Consider the following 14,848-nt stretch of genomic DNA (forward strand, 5'->3'; position numbering starts at 1 on the left):
GTTAAAGAGATTAAAATGGCTCAATTTCAAATTTATTCGTATCACTCAGCTTTATAACAGTCGAATTATCTCTATCTCTTTATGTAAAAAAGTTACTTAGTATACAATAAAGATAATTTTATATTTTACATCAAAATTTAAATAGATATATTTCAGTATCACACACAATACATACAATGGAAACAAACATATTTTATTCAAAAAATCATAAAACGATTAAGTAACACAAGCAATAGTATCAACTATGTTATGCTACGTGGTACAAAGGGATAATATATATATATATATAGATATAGATAGATATATATATATATATCCCCCTCCCCCCCCAAAAAAAAATAAAACAAACCCAAAACACATACGCACACGTGCACGCGCACGCACACGCACAAACAAACAAATGAAATGAGAACATTCTTTGCATTGTGGTCCGTGTTAGTGGCAACATGACATGAACTTTAAAAGTGCTATAAAGTGACTTAGATGAACAGGGAAAGTTGTTTATATAAAACGCAGATAATTTTATATTAAATTTTAATATTTTCATAAACGTGCAAGTAAGTTAGTTTTATTGCTCAAACAAAACAACATATGTTACACAAAATTTGCCAGTTTTGTCTTGTTTTGTTCAAAGTTATTTTCTAAATTTAAATTACTTATTAAACATAAGTCACATGACATTTAACGCAACATATTTATATCATTCATCCAACAAAAACAACATGTGTTACTTAATTGTGTTTATCAACTTTATTAGTACTCTTAAAACGTATTGAAACATTTGTTTCATAATTTTGTATAAATTCTCGATGTTAAACGATGCTTCTCATCTTTACACGTTGTAGCCAGATCAGGATCATTAAACGTTGCAGCCAGATCAGGATATTATAAGTTGGAGACAGATCAGGATAGAAGATACCCTACATCAGTAAGTGTAAGTACTTCAATATTATTTTAACAGTAATTTTGTTTCTGCTTGTTATAAAAGATCTTTTTTTCAGATTTACTGACAAGTATATTGTGCTCTTATCATAATAGTATGAAGAAATTGGCTATTTTGTAAGTTTTGGAAGATTTTTTTGCTCTTATACATGTTTTAAATGGTTACAAGGAAATATTTTGTGACGAGAATGAACATTGTTCTTATTTTGTACATGCAAGAGGAAACGCGGGCAAATCATTGCTATTATTCAGACTTTAAAATTTACAATATTCCAAATATTGTTCATATTTTCATTATTTTAATAAGCAAATTTAGGATAAAAGTTTGTAATAAAGTTTCAATGGTTTAATCTTAAACTAATGATTCCAAAACTACAATCAAAATTGATCTGTCATTTTTGACAATTTAAAACATGTAAAAAAAGAGGTATACGTATTTAAAGAAATGAAAACACAGTTTCAAGACAATACTTTTAAAGCAGCACGCCGTTTAAAGAAAATTAAATAAGCCGTGTCATGACAAAACCAACATACTGGATTTGCGACCAGCATGGATCCAGATCAGCCTGCGCTTCCTCACAGTCTGATCAGGATCCATGCTGTTCGCTTACCAACTCTATTACAAGTGGAGAAACTGACAGCGAACAGCATGGATCCTGATCAGACTGAGCGGATACGCAGACTGGTCTGGATCCATGCTGGTCGCAAACCCACTATGTTGATTTTGCCGTGACGCGGCTCAAATGATTTTGCAAAGCATTGTCGAAGGTACGAAATGAAATGTTGTAAAATGAATTCAACTTTGACATATGATGTATTTAGAAAAAAAAATGCTTCAGTAATACAAACATTGTCGGGTAGAGTAAATGGTTATAAAATTGTTATAATATAAGCGCAACACAGATTGGCAATAACTTATAGAATAATTGTTTTGTGTTACTTTAAAACATGAACATTTTTTTAATGAGAACAAAAGTTAAAAAAAAGATTAATTCTTGTAGACTAGGGCACATACCCTTCAATGATACTTTATGTACAAATTAATATAGACCTGGTCCCGAGGTTATGAAGAAATATTCTTCTCTCATATTAAGATCTCATTTTTTTGATTTGTCAGAACCACTACAGATTGTGCACTAACCAATGAAAAGTCTTGGATTTCAAAAACAGATCTAATAAATGTTTAATGACCTCGAGGTTTTGACCGTGAATACTTTTTGTCTTCTACATTTTTAATTTTTTTTTTATATATTTCTTTATTTCAGTTTCTTTGAGACTTATTTTAATCGACCTACTTTATGCGTCTCACTTTAATCTTTGGACCAACACTTGTTATATGACAATATAGGATTATGATAATGAATATTTTTATCATTTTTGTAGCATTCAAATAACAGTTGGTTATTGCCGACTTTCAAAAGATGTTTAAAGGATTTATTTTATTAACGGTAAGTCTTTCATTTAATTTGACTTAGCTGTAAAAGCACATTATGCCTTAGAAATAAATACTTCTTCATTCATTAGAAAAGTAAAACATGAATAATGTTAAAATTATTGTTTTAGATCATTTTAGAGGCATATCGCGCGCCGAATGTGAAATAACCTATCATTAAAGTAGAAAATGTAATAAAAGTAGTTTTTTGATTTCCTTTGAAAATTCTAAATCACTAAATTTTTACTTATTGTCAAAATGTAACAGATGCAAAAGGTGGTTCAGGTATTAGGCCAATGAGTATTTTTTTGGAAACTATAATAGTGCACAAAAAAGCTTTTAAGAAATGAAAACAAAAGTAATTCTGGGGCATAACGAACCTTTAAGGTAAAGTACTGTTACTGCTTACCAACACTATGCAGTATAAACTCTGCTGAGCAAAACCCTTTGAGAGAAAAATATTTCGGTTGTTGCTTAGAGGGGTTGCTCTAAAGAGGTAACATGGAGTGGAAACCTTTACTTTGAGGAGAAAAATAGTGTTGTTGTAGCGGGAATTACTCTTCAGATGGCCGCTCTGCAAGAGTCATACTGTATGGTATGACATCATATATAGTTAATGATTTAAAGTGACATACTTTTAACGTATTTAAAACATTCATTTATGAAAGAACAGTCATTGATGTTATCTTGATGTACTGTAAACTATAAAATAATTTACACCAATTTTATAAGGTTATTTTCTAAAACGCCTAATGCTTTACCAGAATAATGATTATGACTTTTTGCACATACTTGATACAGTTTCTTGTTCCCTTCAAGACTATTTTACCATTAGCATATGGTATATGGTGGGCCAACGGAACACCGTATTATGGAAATTGCGATTCGCATGCCGAGGTAAATTCAACTTTTTGATTAAAGCAGCTAGAACGCAGGTTTCGTGAAATCAAGATAGTTTGATAACATTCAATGTAGCTTTAATTTGCTTCGAGAGCACAAACAATCACGTGACAGGCCTTAAGTGTTGTAAATAAATCAAATTATTAAATTAATTTGAGATAATTGTCGTTTCGTTACTTCTGTACTTAGATTGTGTTGAAAACATGACAGAAAAAAATGCTAACGTGTCAACGTGTATTAAGTTTGAAACAATTTAGATTTTATATGATTTTTTATTTAAACAGTGCCCTAATGATACTGCCTGTTTGAGGCCAGGCTTTGGCAGCGCTTATGAGTCGGCACAGAAGAAATGCTACCGATGTGTGTAAATTACGTTAAAATTTATTTATTACATTATGATGATAAATTATTATTAGATAAGTTTAAACATTGATATTTAAGAACAATGCAGGGAAATATGAGAACAAGAGAACCGCACGAGAGAACACATGGTTCCATATGATTGTTGTACTAATTCCTGAAATATTATGACACTAATTTTGATTCGTCTACAAATGAATCTTAAGTTTAGTCAGTATTTGTTTGTGTGATTAAAGTTACATTTACTCTAAACTACCAACGGCATCGTACTCAAATACATGTTGTATTTGTGCATTTTCATTTTGATCATCTTCAAAGACATTTAAACCCTTCGTAATTATAGGCTTATGTATGGAACAGGAACAGTGTTACTTCAAAAGTAGGCGGTTTGTTGCCTGTAATTGTACAAATTCTGGGTTCACAGGATGTCACTGCCAAAGAAGTAAGAATCAAATATCAGTTTCACATTGATTACTATCTTATTGTCTAATGCACCTCAGAAGGTTACAAACAATCCATATAAATCGATATAAATCCAACTTAAACAACAATTTGAAAGCATCAGCTTGTGTTGATAACTCTTTTTGATCATTATAACATGCATTTTAAGCAGTCATTTATTATTATTGTTATTAAAAAATCACTTTTATAACACATTACTTGCCCTTTACAGACATTGACGACTGCCAGCCAAATCCATGCCAAAATAATGGCACGTGTACAGACGGTGTCAACAACTACACATGCACGTGTCCAGAAGGGTACTCTGGTCGTAATTGTGAAAGTTTGTTAGTGGAGACATGCGAAGGCGATTGGCAGTTGTTCGAAAGTAGCTGTTATTGGCGCAGTTCAAGTACTCTTAGTTGGACTGCTGCTGAGGTAAGAGTTATATTGGACCTCAACACCATAACACTATTAATTTCATAAAATAATTGAATTGTATGATTGACTGGAGAATATATTTTTACTTTTAAAATTTTTTTTTTTCATTTTACTTATTATTATTATTACTTTACTTTATTACTTTATTTATTTATTGATACTTGTAATATTTGTTATGTCATTTTTCCATTTATTTTATTTATTTATTCATTACTTATTTCATTCTAACTCACCACTAATTGTTATTTCTTTAATGCATATGTTCCAAAGCAAAATATCTTTGACTTAAATCCCCACAATCCTTCAGCATTATTATTAATATATAATCTTTACATTACTTATTAAGCAGTTTATGTTACTTTATGTTAAGCACTTTGGCTGTATTTACTCCTTCATACAGGATTATATATACCTTAAGACAAATTAAATTTGAATGTTCAAAACTGGTGTTGATATAGTTACAATAAGCCATAACAACAGGTTGTTGATGTTGCTTTTCGGGAAAATATTATCGTTTAAAGACCCGTTATACATCAGAAATGCTATCATTTGTATTTCATTTTTGGTATCTAATTATAGTCATTTGCCATTATATATGAACTGTAATTTCCAGGTATGCTTGCCGTTTAAAACACCTTGTTTCCCTTTATGCATCATTTGGAGAAAAAAAAACGTAATAAAATTCCCTAAAAGCGGATTCGAACAAATAACGGTGAAAATATTGTCATTTAAAGACCCATTATGCTTCAGAAATTCTATCATTTTTATTTCATTTTTGGTATCTAATTATAGTCATTTGCCATATATATGAACTATATTTTGCTTCGTTTGCTCCGTTGGCATTTGTATTACATTTATTTAAGTGACTTAGTATTTTGTATCGAAATCAAAATACTTCTTTGTTTTTTTACCTTAATAGCACATGACTGCATGCTCCTAGCCACATTCCTCAGTTGTTAAACGTCATGACTGCATGCTCCTAGCACATTCCTCAGTTGTTAAACATCATGACTGCACGCTCCTAGCCACATTCCTCAGTTGTTAAACATCATGAATGCATGCTCCTAGCACATTCCTCAGTTGTTAAACATCATGACTGCATTCTCCTAGCCACATTCCTCAGTTGTTAAACATCATGACTGCACACTCCTAGCTACATTCCTCAGTTGTTAAATATCATGACTGCATTCTCCTAGCTACATTCCTCAGTTGTTAAACATCATGACTGCACACTCCTAGCTACATTCCTCAGTTGTTAAACATCATGACTGCACACTCCTAGCTACATTCCTCAGTTGTTAAATATCATGACTGCATTCCCCTAGCCACATTCCTCTGTTGTTAAACATCATGACTGCACACTCCTAGCCACATTCCTCAGTTGTTAAACATCATGACTGCATTCTCCTAGCCACATTCCTCAGTTGTTAAAAATCATGACTGCATTCTCCTAGCCACATTCCTCAGTTGTTAAATATCATGACTGCATGCTCCTAGCCACATTCCTCAGTTGTTAAACATCATGACTGCATTCTCCTAGCCACATTCCTCAGTTGTTAAACATCATGACTGCATTCTCCTAGCTACATTCCTCTGTTGTTAAACATCATGACTGTATGCTCCTAGCCACATTCCTCAGTTGTTAACATCATGATTGCATGCTCCTAGCCACATTCCTCAGTTGTTAAACATCATGACTGCATTCTCCTAGCCACATTCCTCAGTTGTTAAATATCATGACTGCATGCTCCTTGCCACATTCCTCATTTGTTAAACATCATGACTGCATTCTCCTAGCCACATTCCTCAGTTGTTAAACATTATGACTGCATTCTCCTAGCCACATCCCTCAGTTGTTAAATATCATGACTGCATGCTCCTAGCCACATTCCTCAGTTGTTAAACATCATGACTGCATGCTCCTAGCCACATTCCTCAGTTGTTAAACATCATGACTGCATTCTCCTAGCCACATTCCTCAGTTGTTAAATATCATGACTGCATGCTCCTAGCACATTCCTCAGTTGTTAACATCATGATTGCATGCTCCTAGCCACATTCCTCAGTTGTTAAACATCATGACTGCATTCTCCTAGTCACATTTCTCAGTTGTTAAACATCATGACTGCATGCTCCTAGCTACATTCATCAGTTGTTAAACATCATGACTGCATTCTCCTAGCCACATTCCTCAGTTGTTTAACATCATGATTGCATTCTCCTAGCCACATTCCTCAGTTGTTAAACATCATGACTGCATGCTCCTAGCTACATTCCTCGGTTGTTAAACATCATGATTGCATGCTCCTAGCTACATTCCTCAGTTGTTAAACATCATGACTGCATTCTCCTAGCCACATTCCTCAGTTGTTAAACATCATGACTGCATTCTCCTAGTCACATTTCTCAGTTGTTAAACATCATGACTGCATGCTCTTAGCTACATTCCTCAGTTGTTAAACATCATGATTGCATGCTCCTAGCCACATTCCTCAGTTGTTAAACATCATGATTGCATGCTCCTAGCTACATTCCTCAGTTGTTAAACATCATGACTGCATTCTCCTAGCCACATTCCTCAGTTGTTAAACATCATGACTGCATGCTCCTAGCCACATTCCTCAGTTGTTAAACATCATGACTGCATTCTCCTAGTCACATTTCTCAGTTGTTAAACATCATGACTGCATGCTCCTAGCTACATTCCTCAGTTGTTAAACATCATGATTGCATGCTCCTAGCCACATTCCTCAGTTGTTAAACATCATGATTGCATGCTCCTAGCTACATTCCTCAGTTGATAAACATCATGACTGCATGCTCCTAGCCACATTTCTCAGTTGTTAAACATCATGACTGCATGCTCCTAGCTACATTCCTCAGTTGTTAAACATCATGACTGCATTCTCCTAGCCACATTCCTCAGTTGTTAAACATCATGACTGCATGCTCCTAGCTACATTCCTCAGTTGTTAAACATCATGATTGCATGCTCCTAGCCACATTCCTCAGTGTTAAACATCATGACTGCATTCTCCTAGTCACATTCCTCAGTTGTTAAACATCATGATTGCATGCTCCTAGCCACATTTCTCAGTTGTTAAACATCATGACTGCATACTCCTAGCTACATTCCTCAGTTGTTAAACATCATGACTGCATACTCCTAGTCACATTTCTCAATTGTTAAAAATCAAATATTCTGAAAATTTAATATTTTAACGTTTGAAAATTCTATAGAAAAAAAATAAGGATATCTGAGGTATAATGTGCCTTTAAAGACCTTTTCCATTCCACCAAGGAATATTTATGCACAGAGAATGATCATGTGGAATAAAGAAATGTATGCATGGACTAAATTTGTTGTACTGACGTCCGATATCGTCAAATTAACAGCAAAACGGTCGTATCAACCCCAAACGTTGAATTTGTATTAACTAGTAAAAAAGTCGTTCCGATAATGAATCCAGTAAGTGTTTTAACATGACAGGACTGGAAATATTTATTCGACATGTTATTAATATATAAATACATTATTAATGTGACATTTCATGTAGGTCTAGACCTTGTGTACAAACTTTCGAATACTTTTTCTGATTGTGAAAACTGACCCATAATTGAAAAGCTTTGCCGTTCACTCAGATCGGGCTAGAATAGTAAAAAAATACGATTTTCCATTTTTTTGCTTAGAACATTTCTTAGTTAGCCCTTACAAATCATCCGATTTTAGTGCCCAAGCTGATCTATGAGAGAAATTCAAATCTTATGTTTTTTTGTGTTCTTTCAGACCACTGTGGAGTTCCTTTAAATAAGATATCAAAAATATCAAAAAGTTTGGATAGTTACATGTATTTATTTAAAAACCCTGTACCGCATTGTTTTTATAGTTTTATATCATAAATCTGATGCTAAAATGATGATTTACCAATATTGTTAGTTTCAAAAAGCATTATATGTATTTGTAAGGTATTTGCATGAATATAAAGGGAAGTAATTAGAAATTAAATGTATAAAACTTCACTGAAGTGTATATTAAATCCTTATTTACAAGATACAGGATCTTTAATAATATTGACAGGATGATTGTGTTGCTATGGGAGGACATCTTGTGGAGATAACAAGTCAATCAGAGGACGACTTCGTACAATCACTTGGCGGAGGAGGAAGTAAAGTTTTATTATTTTTGCAAATTTTTTAATGCGTATGTCTGCCTATCATTTGTAAAGCAAGAGTAAATGAGTGTCGTTGTTTAAAAGGGAAATACATAAGTAGGGGTCTGTTTTATGAGCAAATTCATCAATGTTCTGTGTATTGTATATTTTACATGAATCTCAATAATGCTAGGACATTTAGTATTAAATAAAGTCATTTGCTCTTCTTATGTGTTATATTGTTTTATTTTTTTCTGACAGCTCATATTGGATTAAATGATATAGATACTGAAGGCGTGCATGTCTGGATTTCATCAGGAAATCTCGCGACGTTTACAAACTGGTATGACGGACAGCCAAGTAACAGCGGGGGTGGGGAAGACTGTGTTGAGATACTCGGACTGGGACAATGGAACGACATACCTTGCTGGCTGTCGAGAGCGTACGTTTGTGAACGCCCGACCATATGTACGTAAATTAAGTAATCAATGTCTTGTAATTATTTGTTGTGTTTTGTTTTGTGTAATGTTGTTATTGTTGCTGTTTCTTTTTTGCCAATTACGAGATATCAAATCAACTGTTTGGTAATTTTTCATAAATTGTCTTGTATTTTTTACAGTTGTCTAATCAATGGTATCGAATGGACTTTGACAAGGACAAATGCAAAACTACAACATCGACATGTAATTTTCAAACAGAGAACCACAACTACAAAAAGAAGATAAATCTAAATTTTCAACCACTCAGAGCTTCGAATACTTGCAAACATCACACATGCAAGAAATAATTATTACTATACAATCTGTTTATTATATTTCAAAAACATGAAACATGTGTTGAACGATGTATTTCTGGCAATTTGTTTTCTCCAATAAAATGATAGTTTGATGATTAGCTTGTAAACCAATTATAAATAGAACATACAATCAATAATAAAGATAATTATAGTAAATGTGTAAATTTGATTCATTTGTCTACAATTAAAGAACTTGATTTCTCTACAATTAAAGAACATGTTTGATTCTGTTTGATTCATGTTTTTCTGGCACAAAATTCAAAAATTTGTTTGTTATTATTCCAACCAACAGCAAAAGAAAAACATCCAAAACCTGCTATCAATATGAATGATTAAGTTTTTGAATTTTGTGCTTTCTTACACAGAGTGATAGCATACCTCCTTACTCAACATTAGGAAATATTTATTAGCAAAAAAGTGATATCGTTCCTATATAAATCGTATAGGTCTAGGTTTTGCGTACCGTCTCATCATAAAACATATTTGTGCCAATTTTGTTATATTTCTTTTACACATAGTAGAGAAATGAACAAGAGAAGACTGTTTTAACTGCTGACTGAGACATTGACTTGGGAGCTAAAGGCTTTGGGTCTTGCGCATGTCACGTTGTCTCATCATGCTACACATTTGTGCCAAGTTGTTTTAAAATCCCTTGATGCACGACAAAGTTATGGAAAAAATCATCTCTCAATGCTGTCATTTGACCTCTAAGTTAGACTTTGACCTAGGTGGCAGAGGTCTAGGTCTTGCACATGACACACAGTCTCTTTTATCATATTATTATGTAGTTTTCATTGTTATTATGGATCATCCATTTACTAGATTGTAAAGTGATACTATTCCCATCCAAGTAAACCTGGTGAGAACGTCAGAAGGTAAAAATATATAATAACTTGACCTTTGACATACTTGTGCTCAATGTTTCTTTGCTAAGAAATAATAATCAATTATCAATGAAGCAAATGAAAATGTCCTTTTATATTCTTCAACAGTTGACCAATTGTCAATGGATAGATATAATCGGTCATTTTAATGCATATTATATCAAACAAAATCACTAGGTGCAAACAGTAAGTTTAAAAGCAATAGTCTGTATTTGAATAGCAAAAATACAGAAAAAATCATCCATAAAAAGGACCAAAACGACCAAATTTAAAATGTTGCAGACTCGGTTTTATTGAGCGTTGTGAGAATTGCAAGTTACATTCCACGCATTGGCTACGGCTTACAAATAGAAAGAAACAAAGAATCCCTACAGATCGCACAAAACGACAAATTGAAAATTTTGAAGGCTCGGTTTGTTTGAGCCTGCTCATGTTTAAGCCGAATTCAACATCTAACATGGACTGGTAAAATCTAGAATTTTGAACCATCCGCAGATGTATTCATGTGGCGGTTATCATGCAAGCTACAATGTGACAGTCACATTGAATGCTATATACATCTATAAACAGCATAAATCTTTTTTTTTTCTGGTTATGACGTAGTGGTGATAGATAACTTAAGTTTCAGTAAAGGGTTAAAGACTGTATGGTAAATTCTTTTTGCTCAAAGTACGAATATTTATAATGTAACTGAGATAACCGATAAAGACACATAGGTATGAAGAACCGGTTAATAAAAGGCTGAGTTTTGTTTAAAAGTGAAGAGCAACGAAGTGTTGATCATAATCCAAGTTGCTTATTGTACAAGCAAGTTCGTACATTATGAACAAAAACTCGCACTACAATTAAGATATTGATGCTTTTTATACTATTTATTGTGTTATAAATCACAGGCAACAAACACAGGTCGATATAGTGGAGGTATATCAATTTATTATCTGACAAACGTACGTGATAAGATTCACATAAATAATACCGTAAATGTGAATAAGTTATTTTACAATTATACTATAGAGAAAATAAGAATCCCTAAAGAAAACCCAAAAACGGCAAAATTGAAAATGGTGCAGGCTCACTTTGATTGAGCCTGTTCATAGACGGTACTGTCAAGTGCAAACCACCGGCCACGCCCCCTATGCACCGGCTTAAGCAGAATTCAATTCAATATTTTAAAATGAAAATGGTGAAATTTTGAATTTAGAAACAGCCGCAGATGTGTTCATAAGTCTGTTATAATGGAACCTTCAATGAAATAGCGTGAATAGCGGTGTATGGTCCCCAAGTAATAGAAAGCGTGTGCCCTAAACGAGAAAACAATAGGCGGAAGTAAACAAAATGGAATTTGAAGGGGGATGAGGTTATAAAGCCTGGGGTTATGAAAACTCTTTTTCATTTCAATTTTTATATACATCTGTGTTTTGTTTATACCATTCTACATTTGACTACATTTTCACCGTCGTATGTTGATAGAAATGAATTTGATATTTTTGAACAAATTGAAGTATGATTGTTAAACGGATATTTTAAATATCCATTGAGTGCTTTTGATCTGAAGAGACTAGAAATAACTTTCCGAGATGAATGTTCCATTTGAAAAAGTCTGGAACAATAAAAATCAGGAAAAAGTGTGATCCGTCTGAAGCATAAATCACAACAAAATAACATGAAAATTACAGACTCGGCTTTATTGAGTCTGTATATGGGGGATAATGAAGAAGTGCAGCATCCCTCAAGCCTCTTAGCACCGGTTTGAGCGGTACTCAATATTCAACACTTAAAAGTGTTGGAATCAATGATCCCGAAGGACCAAAAATATAACAACACTGAATTGAAGTACTTTTGTTCAAAATTTCAGATCATTTGCTCTCTCCGTTTTGCTAGAATTATTGTGAATAATGGTCCAAACTTGAGACGCGTTCTAACAATTCGGGCCAAAATAGCACAAAAATACGATGCTTATTTTTTCTGAGTATATGAGTCTCTAATCTTTTGAACATCATTAAGAAATTCAAATTTTATTATTTGTCAATTTAACAATAACATTAAGGAATTGCTCAGTAAGCAAATGTTTATAATTACCAATAACTTTTTTCGCTTACTGTGAGACGAACCCTAAATGACGTCGGTATGGGGGTCGTCAATTTGAAATGGACGTCACGACAGCTTATAACGTAATGGAAAATGTGAAAGTTTTTCATTTTGACCATTTTAACGACTTTATATAAAAATTGTAAAGCATGCCTGAAGATATTGACGTCAGTGTTAATATATTCAAATTTAGTGGGACAGACTATTGTACAGTATAGTAGATACATTGATGACAACGTATAAAATTCAAAGAAAAAGAAAAGTTTATTTAGAAAGAGGTAACATATAGCATGAACTAATTCTCATATATAATAATATCTCATATAAAACCACAGAGCTATAGAAGGTAACATACAAAGTTTACTGGTTTACACAGTAAAAAGTATACTTATTTTCAGTACGGCCTTCTGATTTAACAATGACAAAGAAAACAAGAGCTGTCGGTAGGTCAGCAACGCTCGACTATTCTTAGTGCTTAATAGTAAAAGAGCCTTGACAATGTAAAATTTTCAAAGTTAACAAAAGGGCAAATTTTTTCTTTAAATCCATGTTACAGTTATAGGCCATGGCGAGAGTCCTATTATGCTCTCAAAAAAGAGTATAAAATTTCAACTTGTATCAAAGCCAGATGTCTATAGAATATGAAAATTAGTCAATAGAATATGTAAATAAATGTAAATTCTAAGTCGAAAAAGGGGCATTAATTCTGTCAAAATAATTGACACAGTTAGCTCTTTCTGTCTACTGGTTGGGGTCATACTGGTGAACAAGTGTGTAAAGTTTCAAAACCATATGTCAATGGACTTTGAAAATATTTTAACTATTACAATAACTTTAACATAAATTCTAAGTCAAAAAAGGGGCATTAATTCTGTCAAAATAATTGATACAGGTACCTCATCCTGTCTTCAGGTTGGGGTCATGACGATGAACAAGTGTGCAAAGTTTCAAAGCCATATATCAATGGACTTCAATGGACTTTGCAAATATTTTTACTATCAAAAACTTTAACATAAATTCTAAGTCGAAAAAGGGGCATAATTCTGTCAAAATGCTTGATACAGTTACCTCCTCCTGTCTACAGCTTGGGGTCATAATGGTGAGCATGTGTGTAAAGTTTCAAAGCCATATGTCAATGGACTTTGAAAATATTTTAACTATTACAAAAACTTTAACATAAATTCTAAGTCGAAAAAGGGGCATAATTCTGTGAAAATGCTTGATACAGTTAGCTCATCCTGTCTACAGGTTGGGGTCCTGATGATGAACAAGTGTGTAAAAGTTCAAAGCCATATGTCATTGGACTTTGAAAATATTTAAACTATAACAAAAACTTGAACATAAATTCTTAGTCGAAAAAGGTGCATAATTCTGTGAAAATGCTTGATACAGTTACCTCCTCCTGTCTACAGGTTAGGGTCATTGTGGTGAACAAGTGTGCAAAGTTTCGAAGCCATATGTCAATGGACTTTGAAAATATTTGAACTGTTACAAAAACATTAACATAAGTGGTAACGCCGACGCCGACTCTCGGGTGACTACAATAGCCCTACTTATTCTTATCGAATAGTCGAGCTAAAAAATGTAGATCCGTACAAAATTAAAATTCTTACAAAAAAATAATAACTAAGTAAAAAGATAAAAAGTAAAAAAAAAATCAACATATGTATTCTTGAATGTAAAGGTTGGATACATTGTATTTTCATTCATTCATCAGTCGGACACTCACATTTATCATAGTAATTATAGATGAGCTCGAAATTATAAACAAAAATGTTAGTATCAACATTTACAGAAGTTAGAATATAAAGTGGTCAATTTTCATCATGTATCTAACTGTAAACTTAGCAAATTGATTTTACAGCCGTTTTTGAAAGATTATAAAGTCGAACATTGTTTGACAGTAATAGGAAATTTGGTTCAAACGTCAATACTGAAATTAGAATAGAGAATCCTTTAAATAATTATTATTAGGTATACATCCTTATGAACGATTGAGCGTAATTCATTGTCAAGGATTTATTATCAATCAAGTTCTCATTTTTGCGAGATTTTCCAAGACCACGTTTGACACAAAATAATTTAATTATACAGATATATGTATACATGTTATCTAAGTAATATGAAAAAAGTAATACGGATTAAGAAGATTTAAATTATTCTCTGTATTGACAAATTCTGTTATATAACATGTATAAAGCAAGATGGTGGATATCAATCAACCCTAAGGGCCAGTGAATCTCGCTAAAGAAAATGAAAATTTTCCATTTTTAGAGCTTCTCGTTCTTCTGTTTTAAAAGTATCTGATAAAACATATATTATATAAGATTAAATTACTAATATGACGTCATTCTTTGTATTATATAAGAAGAATACACACAATGACATAATATATACAATCAAATAAAAAGTT

General features: G+C 32.8%; 1 protein-coding gene across 6 annotated transcripts; it reads left to right on the forward strand.

Annotated features, from left to right (window-relative positions):
- Positions 1–769: 769 nt before the first annotated feature.
- LOC132723599 (neurocan core protein-like) lies at positions 770–9,690 on the forward strand. Of its 6 annotated transcripts, none has more exons than XM_060708353.1 (9): positions 770–934; positions 2,326–2,390; positions 3,176–3,271; positions 3,559–3,634; positions 3,978–4,076; positions 4,308–4,513; positions 8,595–8,682; positions 8,929–9,135; positions 9,287–9,690. In XM_060708353.1, exons 2-9 carry the CDS (start codon positions 2,364–2,366, stop codon positions 9,292–9,294), a joined length of 807 nt encoding a protein of 268 aa, XP_060564336.1. In that variant the 5' UTR covers positions 770–934; positions 2,326–2,363; the 3' UTR covers positions 9,295–9,690. The 6 variants fall into 6 exon arrangements, with proteins under 6 accessions (XP_060564336.1, XP_060564337.1, XP_060564341.1 ...); XM_060708354.1 differs by having other exon boundaries at positions 770–928; XM_060708356.1 differs by having other exon boundaries at positions 789–928; positions 3,194–3,271.
- Positions 9,691–14,848: the final 5,158 nt, after the last annotated feature.

This window comes from Ruditapes philippinarum, unplaced genomic scaffold, assembly GCF_026571515.1.
Source record: "Ruditapes philippinarum isolate M1 unplaced genomic scaffold, ASM2657151v2 ctg4806_1_1_1_1, whole genome shotgun sequence".
In the NCBI taxonomy this organism is placed as follows: Eukaryota; Metazoa; Mollusca; class Bivalvia; order Venerida; family Veneridae; genus Ruditapes; species Ruditapes philippinarum.